The following is a 17,881-nucleotide window of genomic DNA, read 5'->3' as shown; positions in this document are numbered from 1 at the left end:
TCAGACTGGTCACCCTGGCTTCCTTGTCAGCACTTGAAACTAGCAGTTCACCTGACATACCTTGTGTCTGAGCATCAGAAGAAGAAAAGTAGTCTAAAACAGCTTTCAACCACCTCAGTTTTGACAGCTGGATCTCACTGCAGGCTTACAAGTACAATATTTACTTTCTGATTTAGCTGGTTGTGAAATACAGATGCATATAATAAAGTAGCCATCATTAGTCTAAGTAGAAAGAATTAGTCTAGCTTTCTCCAGAAAACTTTAGAAATGCAAATGCAAATGGGACACAATTACTTTCCATTATGGGCTACTTTACTCTTTCCTTGATCTGCTATTACAAACTACAGCTCAAAAATAATCCTTTATTCATATTCTCTACATACAGCTACATATGACTGTTTTCAGTGCATGTAGATCACTAGTTGATTTGAAGCAATAACTACTAAGCATTTTGTTATTTCCTCCTTTCTCTCTCCCCTACGCTCATATGTTAAGCAGATCTTTCTTTTTCCTGTGCATTTTTTATCTTGCATGAATGGAAACATAACTCTTTACATTATTACAGTTTCTCAAATCAAAAAGCAAGTCTAATTTTTTTTTTCTGGTTTTATCATTGTCTTTATTCATTTTTATTGATACTAGAAATTATTGCCTGTGCAGCTTTGCTTATGAAGAGCTTTTTCTCCTCTAAGGCAAATGTTGCCACTGGAACTCTGTTGTCTCACAATTAATAAAACTCATAAGCTTCCCTTTTATATGTTGTGTCTTAATACACATTGCTTCTATTTGATGCTGCACGAACTTGACTTCTTACCAATTCTTACTTCTCCTGACCCATGCACCCAGTCAACTATTTGTCTGGCTGGTGACTTGGAAGGCTTTCATACAGTCATGCCTCTCCCAGCTGCCCTAGACTCTATCACTATTAAACTGGCTAGATGGGCATAAACTACAATTTTTCATAACAATGTCTGATACTGCTAGCAAGTTACTACTCAATTTAATCTAATTTTTCTATTTTTATTTCAATTTAGTTCTCAATATACCTTCTTAGTCCACAAACAGCAAGAAAAGTCACAGAAACATTTTGGAGTCCTCCTTTTTCTCCTTATTTATGTTCTGACGTATTCAGCCATAGCTTCCTTTTTAAGTTTCCTCCCACTGAAAATTAACCATTTACAATCAGCTGGGTATTCAGAAAGCAGTACTTTTGTCCTACCTTACATGACATAAGCACAGATTGTCACAAATCTTTTTGTATTTACTAACACTAAGTATGTTACGACCATGCAAAAGTTCAAGATTTAAATGCCTGAAATTGCACAACCATCAAACAGGATACATTCAATTTTTTAAATACCCTTTATGGAATTACAGCAGAAGCAGAAATAGCCATTACTACTGAAAAAAAAACAAACAACAAACTAAAAAAGGAAACACTTAAATGTCAGGTAAAATCAGAAGAAAATTAATAGGAAAAAAAGTTCTGGAAAAAGTAAGAAAAAAGTCAGAAGAAACAAAGAACAGTAGGACTACAAACAATGATATAATAAGGTATATAATAAAGTATAATTAAGATTACTGGGCACTTCCAAACCAAATGCTTGTGAAAAGAGACCAGTACCAGGTCACGCTGCTGGAGTTAATGATAGGGACACATCTGCCGGCAGGGTAACCGTACTGCACACCACCAGTGGTACTGAAAGGGACTGATGATGAGTATCAACTGTGTGAGGCTATGGGAAAAAGGTGAATATAACTACAGAATCTAAAAAAAGAACAAAGGAGGAGGAGGAGGAGGAGGAGGGGGAAGAAAGCTATGTTAAGAGTTTCCACGGTAGCGTAGTTGTGGTTGCTATATTTAAAAAACATGATATTGGCACAGTGAGGAAGATACAAGATTGAAGGCTGAAGAAAGCATTGTATGACTGAAAGATAAAAGAAGCTCAATCTGTTTAGTTCACCAAACAAGAGGTTACTTGACTTCATCTTGGGATTTTTTGAATGAGAAAAGACACTGGGTCTGGAAAGCATTTGTAGACCAAATAAGAAATGCACAGCAAGGATCCCTGTCTGCAGGGTGAAGCAGAGAATCCTCAGCCCCTAAACACACTTTCCTTTTAAGAGTGTGAATGGACAGTTATTGAAATAAACTTCCAAACTTCATTTTCGAAGCATGACTGCACACTTTTAAGACATACTTAAGCCAAACATAGAGTATTTAGAGAACAAAACCGTAACAGCAATTGGATGCAAAAAACAGTGTTATCCTGGGAGGCTACATCGTCCCTTCTGGACTTGGGAAAAACAAATATCTATGACTTCTAGAAGTCAGAGTAGAAAAGTGTTTCAGTGCCTGAGCTTGGTCTTGTGGTTGTAGTAAGGTTTTAATTAGAGCAATTTTTCTCTGAACTCTTAATATTATTTAAAGTTGAAAGGTGTCTACCAGTATCTCAGTTAATGTTAGTTCTGAGTGGGATGTGATTTTTCCCTTCTCTGATGATTTTTGACATTTCAGAAATATCTTCTAAATTAGAATAAAAAAGAAAATGTTAAAAAAGCCATAAATCACAAATTCTTCTTTTTTTGTTTAAATCATGTCAGTCGAATGACTTCCATCATTTACATTTTCACATCAAACTTTTCAAATATTTTTTGGATTGATTAACTTTTGATTTTTGAGTAGCGAGGCATTTTCAAAAATAGAAAAGAAGGCTTGGAGAAATCAGACAGTGGGGGTTGGAAGTCAGCAGCAATAGTTTGGGAAATTTTTCCAATAAATGAAAATATTATTCTAAAGCACCCTTTTCACAGCTTCAACAAAGGGACATTTTTTTACAAAAAGCAGATCCTCAAAGAAAACACCTGACCCCATCTAAAATGTATATCGCTGCAGAAGCCCAGATCTAATGAAATGTGTACTACACAGACAAAGAGGAATTAGGAAGAACTATTTATTACATTTTAGCTGAAAATAGCAATTTGGTTTAAGCTGAAAATATTATAGCTGAAAATTTATTTTAATTCTCTCCTCAGGGTGATTTTCAGTTGCTTTTCAGAAGAGTATTTCAAACAAATATGAATTAAAAAGAAATAATAATGAGGACAATGGCTAGCACTAGCAAGGTTTTATTTTAGAAGTCTGTTTCACAGATGGCAAACAGAGGAGCAGGGTAAGATGTTTTTGAACTCTGCTGCAGTCAACAGCTGCTATTGAGGCTGCCTTTCCTTAACTGAGAGGGAAATACATCTGGAGTTAGTCAGCTTAATCGTGGAAATCATGAATGAAACTGGACAGATGAACTTGCTATGAAGTGCGGTTCCTGTATTCAGACCATCCACAGTCCTTTAATTAGATATGTCTTTCAATTTGAGAAAAGCTTTTACTGAAACCTCATTAGTGTAAGAAGCTAATCAACACTTATAGATGCACTCACAGAGAGAGTTTTATTTTTAAACAATTCATCATGAAATTATTTGCCACGCTACAAGTCTTGCCTGGAAGTACGTGTAATACACACTTTTTTGTCTTGTTGCAAAACATCTGCCTCCTGTTCCAGTTAACATACTACTTCTAGCTTAAGCAATGCAGTGTTTATCCCCATTCTAACAGAGCACTAGAAAAATGTTTTTTTAAAAATACAGTTTTCATTCCTTTTTTTACTAAAATGATAATGCAACCAAGTTAAAATCAATGCTACACCATTACTAAATGAACCACCTTCAGAGAGAATAATTAACCAATTAAGAGAATAATTATATCTTATTCTTCCTACTCACTAAATGGGACAGATACAGAAAACAACACATAAAAAAAGACTACATTGCTTTCTAGAGTAGTATTTTATCCATTTTGAGATACATGAAAGCAAAATTATTTTTTATTTCACATACAGGGGTAGATATATGCAGAACTGAGTTGTTCTGCACTGTTCTCTTTATAGCATAACCCTGTCATCCTTGACTTTGGGGAGCCCTGGTAAGAAGTAACAGCAGCAGTAAAGCCTGAGCATCTCAATGCTTTAATTCAAGTCATTCCCAGTGACAGGATTTTGTTTTCATTCCGAGCAGATTCTGTTTCTGCTAGAAGGTTCAGGAGACAGCAAAATGCAGCCAACAAACTCATAAAATAGATCCTGTCAGACAACTACGGCTTCCTTAAAAAAAAGCAAGTGAGCACTTTGATTGTTTGACTAAGAAAAAGCAACAGAACACACTTTCTAACACTAAGAGTTTTTATTATAATCCTGACATTTGGGCTGCTTCACTGTCTTAACTTTTGAGATTTTCTTTGTCAGCTCCATGCATATTGAAACTGTAAGAGAACATGTAAGAGGGTTTTTGATGAACAGAGCATGCTCAAGCATAGAGTGGTGCATTCCAGGAGGGTGGTGTTCTCGTTGCTGGCTGTGACCATCTACATGGTTCCCTGGAAAATTAAGAGGTTTTTAAGCTGATCATGCTCTATAAAAGGATGGGCATCAATGCCTTCTGACCATAGATAAATTTCAAAAGTGGTGCTATTCACCATATTTTAGTACAAATCTATCAATAAAGTGTTTTGATTACACACACAAAGGAAAATGCCCTTCTGCAGAAAAGAGAATTAAAATGTAATCATTTCTATCAATGAAATACCTCCTCAGTAAACCATCTTTTAAGAGAAATCATTTCTTCCACATGTGGCAGATATTGATATGTTCTCAATATAATAGTGTCATTATTGATAATTATTTATAACATAACTGTACTATCTTTTCTATGAATACATGTACTGAAGAATAACTTTTATGTGTTCTCTCTTTTTTGTATCTTATATTTCCTGTTGTAATTCAGTCACTGAAGTTTTTCTCCAGACATACTGAGAGTTCAGGTTCTATTCTCCAGAGCCTTAACCTTTGGTAGAACAAGGCAAGAGAGCACACTGTGTCTATTTCTCACAGGCAGGGAGGCCTAAATTCAAGCTACTGGAAAGCAAAGCTCTTTGCTCTCATGCTCTCTTCTTTTTGAGGCAAGATATCTCAATTAACTCCAAGCTTCTAGGAAGGAGAAAAAATGAGGAAAAGAGACTACTTCATCAGGGTTTTAAACTTCACTACTAAGGATCTGTGGAAAGTGATGCATTCTAGTACGCATGACAATATTTTCAATCCTTAAAAACAAATTATATTGTTTTCTTGCCAATGTCTGGTTTAGAATTGTTTCATCTCCAAAGCTGATGTTACTACAACAAATAATGTGCCTCATTACTGGCAAATTAAAGTCATAGTCATGTTGTATCACAGATATTAACTATAAAAAGCAAGATACTAGGTCTTTTAGTTCCTCCTCTTTCAGAAGGTTGTTTGACACATCCATGAAGAAAAGTAAATTGCCTCTGTCTGATTTCTTTGACCCAAGGGGCAGAGGGGAGGAGAAGAGGGAGAGAAGAGAAAGGAGTTAATACTTCTAGACATCAATATCAACTTTTTTTTTCCAGAGTAACATTTCCCAATTTAAAAAAAACCTGCCATTCAAGAAATGGGGTTCATACATTTGGACTATAAGTCTAAGAAAACTTTTTGGGAGTAAGATGTCAATGGCCCAGCTGCCTTAACAGGCACATACAGTGTGCATGGATGTTCAGACTGAAAGACGGTAGCCTAAAGGTACGCTGCAAATGAAAGTGTTTTTCCCAGACTTCAGGGGGTCCCTTCAACATTATTTCAAATGAAATATTAACAGTAGATATACGTAAGTAATACTCCTAGATGATCTAATAGAGTCAAGGCTTGCAATTATTTGAAATGAATGAACCACAACAGTCTACGTCATTGCTTCAGAGTGGGTTTGCAGTGCTTATGTGTGTGAAAAAGCAGCACAGAGCGCTCCTCAGAGAGCTGCTAAAAGCTGCCAGGAAGTCCTGGAGGGTGCACCAACAAAGCTGGAGAGCCCCAGTACCGTGCCAGGGTTATGAAACAATGGGCGGACTGGTGTGCACAATAACTTCAACTCTTCTCTGATGCTTGAAATAGGCTCCGCCGAATGCCAGCCCTCCCAGATGACTGCATTATAAAACCTGCTGAGAAAGTGCCAGAAGTACTCAAACTACATCCCAGAGGTATTCAGACACATCTTACCACATATTTTTAACTGTCACGCATGGCAGTAACTACAGTTTTTTGTAGTACGGTAAATACCACTGTCTTCATTATACAGAAAAGCAATCTTTAAAGGTTAGATTAGTACAGTGGAAAAAGTGACTGATTTACTCAGTGTTGGTTTTGGAGGGTTTTTTTTGAGATTTTTTACTTTCATAGAGTAGAACCTGCTATAGAACCAAATGTATTAGTTTTTAGCCAGTCAGTATCTTGTCAGTCAGCTTTGCACAGAATGAAGGGCAGCAAGAATTTCACTACATAACCACTTTAAGATCCAAAGATTGACCAGAACAACTCATCTCCGAGGCCATGCTAAACAGAATAATGTGGCTATTTCTAGCAACACCTTTAGGTGTTCAGTTTAAGATCTACATTCCTCTTCCTTCCAATCTTCTCACAAGAAGCATGGATCCTCCTTGTTTTTGTCTTCTTACCCTTGCAGCAGACCCAAAATCTTCAATTTTACAGAACTGGAAATGTTTGTGGAATGAAAGAAAAAAAATTTCTTCCTTAAATGGATGTATAATCACAGCATAGATAACTGTGCTGAAGCTCATCCAGCATTGTTTTAATTGAGATACTGCTCCCAGTGAAGTTGTAACTGCATAGACTAGCTGTGTCAGTATCTACCTAGATCTCAAAGAAGCAGGATTTTCAAGAAGGTAAAGTATCTTTTACAAGACAAACTGATGCAGCTGGAAGCAGCAGAGAAGTTTCTGGCACCACACAGTCTTTTCGTGAGGGCCAAGTATATATCTTCAAGCTGGTATTAACGTGACCAGAGTGCTATTGATACTTGAAGTGGCTAGAAAGTTATCTCTGGTACATCACGTATCATTCGGTACATGTACCAGATCTACTGCAGTTCAAACACACTCTTGCCCTCAAGCACAAACACATTAATATCTTGCCTAAAACTATTCATGAGAAAATGTAAGTAAATCGGGAAGAAGTAAGAATAAAGAAATGGAATGTGAAAAACTATAAAGCAGAATCAAAACCCACCGTTTTGGAACTATAAGTTATGAAAAGTTGTTTAAAACAGGAATTCATATTCTAGTATTTTGTAGGACTGCTTATTTTACACACAGAACTCTGTATTTGGTCACAATCAGTTTGTACTCCAGTAATTGCTTCAGTAAGTCACAGTAATCAAACACATGCTCACTTACTTATGACCCTTGCTTTATTTTGGAACATTTTTGTTGAAAAATAGGTTCAGTCTATGTGATTTCCTTTGTTATGTAGTGTAGATGTCTGTATCAGATTCAAATATTGTGTGGAATATAACAATAGGTATTGAAAACATTGTCTGAATACAAAATTTAATTGTTCCTAGATTTGCCAAACTCAAAAATAAAAAAGCTAAAGCAAGTTTCATGATTCTCTTACTATAGGTAAAAGAAGGAATATATGTTGTATGTTAAAACTATAATGGAGAAGGAAAAATAAAGTTATATAAGAACATCAGAAATTAACAAAACAAGTGGGTACTAAAACTTTTCCATGTAGGCACGACTGAAGAGTAGATCCGCATGGTTACCTGGCAGTGCAGCCTGACTTTAAGTGGGCAGTGCATGCTCACTTTTATTATGGTCAAGAAAATTGACAACCACTAGCATGTTTCTTTTTAAATCCACTCAGGGCCCCTGAACAAATTTTTTAAAAGCAGAAACTTGTTTGCAATTCCCCTATCAGAATACATAAATACGTGACATTGGGCAGGCATATTAAATATCAAGGTAATGTTTTAGGACCGTCAGGTCTCCAATAGGAATTCATAAACATCTAATAAAAATAGGGTTTACTTAATTATTTAAGCAGTGTGTGAAGTGTTTAGACACCCATATAAGCCAAGTGCCAATTAACATCTCTCATGATTGCTAAATTACTGCTATATTTCCTCTTCAGATCCTGAGACTAGAGAAAAAGTAATTTGTTAAAAAACTGTTTCCATTGCATGTTATTTTATTATTTTTTTACCTTATTGCTGCACCAAAATGCATCATCTCTCTGTTTTGTTTTTTTTTTTTTACATGAAAGCGTAAACTATCACCTTATGTACTCTACTTCCTATCAAAACAAATGAGCACAGAATAATATAATCTCTGATAACAGCATCTATTCATTTTTCTTTATTGTTATTTCTCCTCACTTCTTCCTTTCTTTTTAAGTTCTGTTATGGCATTATTTTAACCTTAATTCAAAATAAAATATATGCTGTATTCTTGGAGCTTCTTTACTTGATAACTTTTGGCATTCAAAAAAGGAAATGTTTCTTTTTCAGACTGGTCTGCTAGAAGCCCAAAAATCTTGAAAAGTCTCCAAAAATGCTGGGGATAGTGGTCAACAAATAAAAGCAGCCATTTACTGCCAAAGGGAATAGACGTCATTGACTTTGGTTTTGCAAGTCTGTGCACCTATTAGAATATAATGTTTTTATTTCATCTGATAATGCATTTAGTAATCCAAAGCAAAATGAAGTGAATAGAAGGACTCTCAGAGGTTTCAGCAAGCTTTGAATGAGACTTTCTTCCTGCACATATTATTCCCTGGGGAAGGAGCATGCATTCATTAAGCACTGAGCATTAAAGTAACACAAAATGAATGCTATACAACTGTGTAAAATACAGTTGCTACCACTTACTTGACTTAAAGTATCCTCAAATGTTTTGCTTTATGTCATTAAATGTAATTCATTTTCTTGGACTGTTGTTGCTAAGGTTTGGTTTATATAAGTGTTTTAAGAAAAGAGCAATCTGAAAAATACCCAATTACTAACACAGCAGAGAACTCATGATTCTTTCAAATATGCCTTTCAAAATTGCTTTAAAACTTTTGATTTTGTTGTCTCAACAAAAGGGAAGTTCTTTAAAAATAAATAGAATAGCAGAAGAACAGTCATTCTATGCTCTGAAGAGAACTACTCTTTTCTAACTTCTCAGCAATGCTGCACTATTGTACCTTGATATCTTCCCTTTTAATCCCCCAGTTTAGACACAGTTGGGACCATAAAATACATAGAGACATATTCTATGTCTCTGTGCTCCCTATGATGCCCAAACTTTCCTTAGTTCTTATTTGGATGAATACATACTGCCATTTTTATGCTGGAGGTTTAATACTTGCAAAAGGCATTGGTTCTAAACACATGCTGAGTATTTCATCAATGAAGGGTAGATTACACCAGATTCCTGATCTATGTGCCATAGAGTTTCTCTGCACAGAAGTCCAGCAATCCCTAGGTGCAAGAGAGCCCCTTGACTTGTGCACAGGACTCAGATAGAAAGCTCAGAGTTTCCTGAGGGTTTTGCTGTGGACGTGTGGTCATGCTGACCACCCTGCTGGCAACCAGTATATCTGCTCAAATGACTGTGGCAAGAGCTACTGGAGTAGCTGGGTGCACAAATAATTATCTAGCCAAAGGTTCTAAGTGGGTAACGATGACACAAACAGAGAAATCTGAAAATAGAGTATCAGATGTGGTTAAGGCTTACACACATGAATGTGTGGGAAGGGAAACTGGTTATACTAACCCTGCTATTTTGGATAGCCATCCCTGGCCATCAGAGCAATGGATTAGCCAAACTGGAGGAAGGCTATTGGACGACAGCTTTCTGGACGAGTTGCTTACCCCTCCCTAACACAGCCAGTAAGGGTAACTCTGGTCACAAGACTCCTCGTTAGTCTTCTGTAACAAACAAAATAATTTCATTGCTAAAAAAAGAGGCTGAGATCATGATGAATATTCCTCTGCAGATACTCTCCATACAGAAAATCATTATTTCATGAAGGAAGCAGGACGGAGTATTGCGCAGCATATGCTAAAACTGTAGAGAATGAGAACATTTCTGCTTTCTGAAACATGCACTGCCGATCTTTCTCTCTAGAATAGTAGCTTTGTTGGAATGTAAATTCTTTCATGGTTTATTCTTACTTTTTGTAACAAATGAATCATCTTTGTAGAAGAGTGGGGGGGGGAAATGCATATTGATTTCTTTATTAGTATGTTGCCGATATTGGAATTTGGCCCTATATTCTTAGCCAAAATTTCAAAATACTATGAAAATACTAATTTCACAAAAATGCTACAAAAAATTACCAAATAAATATAATTACATTTCATTTGGAAGAAGCTTTCTAGATGTTTCTCTTATATGCAGCAAGCATGAGCATCAGCTGGAATTAATTTCATTCTTTAATTTGCTTTTCACTCCTTTTCATCTTTTCAGCAGTCTCAAGTTTAAGTTTAATTTTCAACAACTGAATGCCTAACATCCGTGTTTCTGTGACCTGCCATTATAAAATCTGTGTATCAAAATGAATATTAGTTTTTAATATGGAAAAGAGCAGTTTTAAGTAAACAGAACTCTGTCATGTAATCCTATACCAAGGTTGAGAACTATATGTAGGTAATTATTTCTAAACAGTACCACTTTCATAATTTAGACAGTAACTTGGAAAGTGACAAGAAAACCTAATCAGGAATCTTCTCATTGCATTTCTTCTTTGCCTTTTCAAAAAGATAAAGGAAATATTCCCTTTAAACCTGGTGAGTTTTGATTTTTTGAGTTTTGGTTGTTCTGGGTTGTTTTTTTCTTTGTGATAAAGCTCTACTAAAATTGAGAATAATAATAATAAAGTCTTGACATGAGACAGTGGGTGAATTAAAGGTAAAGTTAAGTTTTATATATGTGTGTTAATAAGAATAAGACATCAAGAAGGATGGGGAAATATATAACTTTTTATTGAAATCTAGGCTGCTTTCACAAAGCAAAGTTGCAATTTTTTTTTTCAGTTCTCTTGCAAAAATAACCCTCTTGTCATGTCCTATTCTGTTAGATATTCATGCTTGGAGCAATTTTTAAATGGATGTTTTATTGACAGCCTAACTTCCTATGTCTTGGCAATATGCAGACAAGACTTAGAAAAACATTCCTTTTAAAGAGCCATTTTGAGACTTCAGATTTAGCTCTGACTTGATTCAATTATTTCCATATTTTTATTTCTAAATGCATTTCAGCTGGACAGGTTTTATTAAGAAATATGATTTTGGTATTAAGTTACAGATGAGGTTTTAAAATAGCTAGGTGCCAGTAACAGCAGGAAAAGCTTGCTGTTGCTTTGTGAAAGGAATCAGATACTGCTGATAGCAGACAGTTAGGGCTATACATGGCTATACGTGCACACAAAGTGTATTTTGAAGCACTTCAGTTTTGGTCAGTCTCATGTTTCTTCAGGCACCTGAGTCATCCGAGGTGGGAATCAGCTTGCAAGTATGCTAACATTTACTTAGAATCACTTTTTTAAGTCAACTGGTGCTCCTTTAAAAGCCCCCATGAGGATTAACTCACTTACATAGAGACGAAAGCTGTAAAGTGCAGCTCTGCTGAATCACACAGCAGAATTGCAACCAGACGTAGCCTGACAGACATAAGTGTGCTGGACTCTGGTGAGGTACTTTTCCTTAGTGCCTATTTTTTGGCAAAGGAACACAGCAGAAAACGCTAGGAGACGATGGAGCAGGGCCAGAGCATCACCGTTCTCTGACAACTGCTGAGATAAATGTATTTAATCCTGAGGCTGGAGAAGATCCTCACCATTAATCAAATTGCCACGGTCAACATATTTTGGATCTTTCCATTCTTGCCCTCAGCAGAAGCCCAGAAAACTGTCCAGCAAATACTTTTCTACTCCAACAAGGCAGAATGCAAAATGGAGAAACATTTCAGCATTTCGGGCATACTAACACTGCAGAGCTTGGCAGGGTATGTTTGCGCAGTTGGAAATGTGGGTGCAAATCTCCACTACAGGGATTGTACCACCTCTAATTCTCAAGCTGGTTAAGTTGGAAGAAATTCAGAATATAACAGCATGGAATCCTGTTGTACCATCTATACAATCTTTGGTGACTCCAAATCTGCCATCTACAGAGCCTGCATGCTCTTTGCCAAGATTATCTCTTTGCTGACTTTCTTTACAGAGTCTTTACTTGGTAATATTGACTGAATTGTCTGAATGAATGTTTAAGAAATTATCAATTTGAAATTCTGAGTTAATATGTGAAAGACTTTCACTTTGCATGGAAAATTATACATAACTTCAAGTGAACAAGTGAAGCTGAACCAAGTGTTGTAGTCACCAGATTTTTAAGTGATGCTTTCTCATTACCAACAGAAGAGTAACACAATCTGTGCAGTTTTTGAAGTTGTCCTACATATGCTCCATTTGAACAAATGACAGTATTTGGAATGAGATTTAATGTGATACTGAGGGTAAAGTAGAACAAAATACAACATGCTGTTTGGAATGGATCGTGATCTGTGCAAATAGTCAAGATTTGTGCTTTCATTGCTGCTAGAGTGGTTTTATGATCCCAGTCCCTGTGATGCTGGACTGCTGTAAAGAGGAGTCTTCAGGGAGTGTATCTTGTGACTTCTTAGACTGCTGTAAACTGATCTCCCTCTGAGCTCTTTTCCTGAAAATTCTACAAAGCCTGACCATGCACATGAAATTCTGCTGGGAATGCTATCAGCAGAAGCATTCAGATTGTGCCCATGCTGAAAAGAGCTATCAGCCTGACTAAACAAAGAATCCGGTCTATAATCTGTAAGACCACCTACATTATCTGGCCTGGGTTAAAAAGACCACAAAGATTGAGCAAAAGGATATTTCTGTGTGTAGACAGGACAGAAATCTGCAGGTGACACTTGAATTAGAACATGGACAAATTCTGCTGTGAAGCAAAGACATCAGCAGTTCCTCACTGAAAGATTCTCCAGAGAAACCTAGATTTATACATGCTTTATATATATATTTTATTTATACATTTATATATTTATATATCCATCAGACTAAGTGTCGTATCTAGAAACATCAAGATATTTGAGAGTCTAACAGTCTAGAAAAGACCATACAGAGTTTATGAAGTCCCAAGTCAGATAGAATTTTCATGAAAGTCCTTTCAGAAATCCAGTCAAGTACTTAAATACTTCAGAAAAATGTGGCTTCTAAATGCTGAAAATTAAGTGCCAAAACTAGTAAAAACTTATTAAAAATCCTTATCTCTGAACCCTCCAGCTGTCCAGCAAACCTGCAGAAATTTGCCTTAATTCAAATGCAAGTGTATTGCAACAGTTTAACACCACACTGCTACCACTTTCTACTGTATTCTTATAAGATGCATATTTACACAGGTCTTTAAGAAACTTCAAAAATAGCACAAATATTTATTCTTAATAACAAATCAGTGGTATACAATTATTTCCTTACTTTTGGGAGTGAAGCTCTCGATCCTGAACTTTGTGTGGTCATTGTCAAAACTGTAGTGATACCCAGTGCGACTCTAGCTGGAGCAGCATCCATGTTGATCCAGAAAGAAACCCAGGACAAAATGACAATCAGCAGGCTAGGAATGTACATCTGGATTAAATAGTATCCCATCTGACGCTCCAAATGAAACTTGACTTCAATGCATGTAAACTTTCCTAGAACACGAAATTACTTTCATAAATGCTTTTTGCACAGTTTTATCTTGTTTTCTGAACACAAGTTAGATGCCTGGCCTGTTTCCTAACCTAATACTAAAAACAGGTCCTGATACACAAATGTGAGTCAGCCATTTGTTGCATGTTAGCTTGAGAGACACATGGGACCCCTGAAGCAGACTGCTTCACATTGACTGAGAAAATGAATAGTAGCATGGTTGTTTCACCTGTGAAAAATGTAATACAATGTTTATTTTCTCAAATTTTAATAGCACTTTTCTTTCCTCACATTTAGTGCTTAGTATTAAAAGAGGACAGCATTTTGCTTTTCTAAATACATGAGAATCAGCAAACATGCTTAAACAAACTGTAAACAATTAGTCTTACAGTCTTATGGTAGAACACACCCCTTCTCCTTCTGGTCATGTAATTTCCCCGTGTCTGTGCACTGTTTCACACAGATGAATCAACTCAAAGCCTACTTTGAATTTTGCCAAAAGTCTAACTCCAGGAAACTCACAGCCATCTCTTGTGGGATATGAGTAATTCTTCAAACAGCAGTTACATGTTCCACAGGGATGGTGGAGGACAGGAGTTTGAGAGGAGGGCAGAAGAACTGAATCATATATTTTGACAGAACAGAAGCTTATGTATGAGTGGCCTGACCTGTGACCCTGAGAACAGATCTTGAGACCTGGATAGCAACTGATCCTGACCAGTCTGCCCCTACAGAAGGGAACTCAAAGGTGTGGGGTGGCCAGGAATGGCAGAGTAGCATTAGAGTAGCCTAGTCTGTCACACGCTCTCCAGATTCCTGCAGTGCAACCCAGACAGAGTGCTTTGTAGTGTGGGTAGGAGGAAAAAGCTGAATAATACAGCTTTTATCCACATTTTAATTTCATAGCAAACCTGAAGGAGCATCCTACAGAGAAGACAGCAATGTGGGTGCCTGTACATAATGTTTTCTTTTGCTTGAATACTGCTTTTCTCTACCCCTGCACAGGCCACATACATTTCACTTTTGGTAATTATACATTCATTTTGTTTAATTACATGCAAAGGGAGCTATTAACTGGTATTTTTACCCTTGGTGGGGAATCTTTGTGGGTATACAAGCAAGCTATTCCTCATTTCTCCCCACTCTCTTACTTTCAATATTTGACCCTGCAAGATGGTAATCTGACAGTAATTAGAAAAGCAGATGAACTCACCTATTCAGATTTTGAGTTATGTGCTGGGAAATGGCTAAAATTTGTATCAGTCAAATTACAAATGAGTAAGCTCTGTCTATTAGAATTTACTCTCGATTATCCCCTTTAAGTGTGAGAAAAGATGAGAAGTCACAGTAGTCCCCCATTCCATGAGTCTTGGACTGTGCAGTCGTAATGTTTTCCTTTTTTTGGCACTTTGGGCCTCAAAATGAGAAGCTGTATTTCTAAAGATTAAAACTAATATTTTTCTTTTCATAAGAACTGAATGTGACTTCTTTTTGGCAGAGACAGATCCTCTCACATTACGTTATTTTACAGAGTGAAACAAATGTATTTGATGCAACCAGATTGGCTCTTAGGCTGCAATGATGAAAAAGCTATTTTTGATGAGAGGGATTATATCTAATCCCAGAAAACACCCAGAAAACTGTTCTTTAAATGCTGTCCCTATTAAATAAACTCCAAGTAGATAATTCCAAATTATAACAGAGTTCTCTCTGCTCTGCAAAGCTAAAGATAAACAAGACAATATTTGAAACTTCAAAATAGCAAATATAGGGAAAAGATTACACTATTAAGCAAACATTTACTTTCCCAGCATTTCATGTCTTTACAGTGTTCAGATCAGCAACGAAATCATTGTCTCTTCAATTATGCCATTTCATAAATTAGAACGCACATAAAAGCTGGTGAAAATCTGATATTTTTCCTCATTGGCATTTTGATATACTGGAGAAATAAATTAAGCTCAGAAAAATCAGTACTTTAAAAGTGCTGAATCAATATTTAAGAAAACATTCCTTTTGTTTAAAAGTTTCATTTTAAGGAAATCAGAACAACTAGATTTCTTATGATTTTTTTAAGATTTTAAATTCAATAAAGACTTTAAGGCTATTAAAATATGTGTATTACAATATATTTAATGAAATTAAAGGAAATTTGGAAACAAAATCTTTTAAACAAACAAAAAGAAAAGGGAGATTATTTCATTTTTTCAGATTTAAAAATAAATGTAACAGAATCAAATTTTATTTTCAATGTTTTTTAAATATTATCCATCTTTTTGCTTTACAAATTGACAATAGATACCATTAGAACAATTAATAGAGAAAATAGAATAATGCTCACCAGTGTTGTAATGTTTTGTGCAATAACCAAGTTCTTTATCTTCTTTCAAAATAAACTGTGGCAAGGTTAAACCCTCTGCAACTTGCACAGGTCCATCACTTAGCCACTCAAATATCAGATCATTCATTGTGTAGCCAACTACAATAAAGTAATCAGAGTTTGTTAGGTGGTAATTGACTGGAAAACATAAAAAGCAAATATTACTGTGACTGAGAAATATGTCTTTTATTGTAATACATGTTGTCTTAGTTATATTTTAAAATATGCTTTTAAACTATCTGATTAACAACAGCACTATTGCTGTCGCTATTGTTAGCTACCAGTTACTATTACCACACTATTACTCTATTAAGAGCAACAAGTAACACTGTTATGTTCTGAAATACTGCCCTGGTTTGCCACTAAAAAATAATTTTGCTGACCAACTAAAGATACTGTTTACAACTGAAATGACATTTCTATATGCCTATGTATCAGTATAATTTTTGCTTTATTTTCATCATTCTTTGATGATGCAGTTGGTAGGCACCAACAAAACATATATTTCTAGACTGCAGGATGCTGGGCTCTTACAAAAAAAAATTAAACCCTGCCGCTTTTGTAACCTGTGAACCTACCACTGAGAGATGTGAATGGGAAAGAGGGAGGCTTTGACTCACTGAAGTGTCTTTTGACTGCAATGGCTACATCTTCGTAGAGTAAATTAAACAAGCTCCGTGCTGGCGCACTTAAACAAGGTGTCTACAGACAGCTACGAAATACGATGAGTGCATGCCAGTACACAAGTCCATGCCTTGGCTGTGTTTAGCTTACTAGGATAAATGTACTTATAGGACCTCTGCTTCATTAGGCATGTTTCTTCCATTTTTATGAAGACCATAGCATGTCTTGATCAGACATTGCTACTCCCTGGCTGTGTACTAATTGCTCTTTCCTGAAATTTAATTTCTCCTACCCAGCTTGGCTGTGGTTATCCCTGGCAGTGACTCAGACCCTATGGGTGAGACGCTGTGCACCAGGAGGGGCAAAAGGAAGGCAGCAGGATCGGCACAGAGACGGGGGACCTGCATGATACAGTGATGGACAGTTAAAGCACTGTTCCTTCATGGTTTTCCCTTACAAAATAAGAATATTGAGTCTCACCACAAAAATACAACAATGTAGATACTATGTAACCATCAAATGTTATGGTAAAAATCCTGTTCTTCAACAGATAAAGCAATTGGACACTCACAGCTCTCCAGCTGCATTGTACATGTCTGTACATCCATAGGAAAATTCTTCAAGTCCATTGGACAGGATAAGGTTAAAGTAAGCCTAAAATTGGAGGGGAAAAGAAAAAAAGAAGCTATTGTTAGAAATCTACAGGTTTTACCCAAAGCCCCATATTTAGAGTTTAAAGGATCAAGACCAAAACTTTACACCTCACAAGTTGGACTCACCCTCCCCTCTGAGCTTTTAAGGACAAGAGCTCTGTGAAGACAGAGCTAGTGAGCAAACCAGGCACTCACTGGCTGTCTCGGCTGAGCAGAACAGGGTCAGAAAAGACAACATCAATATAGCAAGAAAAGCACTAATGCACTAGTGGATGTTTTATGTATACTGAACCCAAATAATGCAAAAGCTGAAACAACTGATCATGAGAGACACATTTTTAAGTTTTGTTTTGGAAAAGAAAAAGAAGGAAACAACAACCACAGTTGGGTGGGTTTTTTTTTCAACACAAAGTGCTTTTGTTGTTTGTGAAACCCATTTCCAACTTAGGCATTTAAAGAAAGAAAAAAATGCCATACAGTAAAAGTTGGAATCACATAGCATTAAAAGATAAAGAGTGCAGATAGAAGAAAGTAAGCCTAAAGGAACATTATCATACAAACTAAATTTCTTTTTTAATTTTTCAGTTGTTATTGTCCCA

At 36.2% G+C, this 17,881-nt stretch overlaps 1 protein-coding gene across 1 annotated transcript in view; it reads right to left on the bottom strand.

The window, feature by feature from the left end:
* Positions 1-17,283, bottom strand: part of LOC104538918 (glycine receptor subunit alpha-2-like) — a gene marked incomplete at both ends in the record, with an annotated part of 69,854 nt that extends 52,571 nt beyond the window's left edge. Inside the window, 3 exons of the mRNA XM_010182286.1 lie at positions 13,413-13,627; positions 15,967-16,104; positions 17,201-17,283. Coding sequence (XP_010180588.1) covers positions 13,413-13,627; positions 15,967-16,104; positions 17,201-17,283 — 436 coding nt within the window. The remainder of the gene's footprint in view (positions 1-13,412; positions 13,628-15,966; positions 16,105-17,200) is intronic.
* Between the last annotated feature and the right edge of the window lie 598 nt (positions 17,284-17,881).

Source organism: Mesitornis unicolor, unplaced genomic scaffold (genome assembly GCF_000695765.1).
Source record: "Mesitornis unicolor isolate BGI_N332 unplaced genomic scaffold, ASM69576v1 scaffold6694, whole genome shotgun sequence".
Lineage (NCBI taxonomy): Eukaryota > Metazoa > Chordata > Aves > Mesitornithiformes > Mesitornithidae > Mesitornis > Mesitornis unicolor.
Note: the sequence above shows the minus strand (reverse complement) of the source record. Positions and strands in the feature narration are given on the sequence as shown.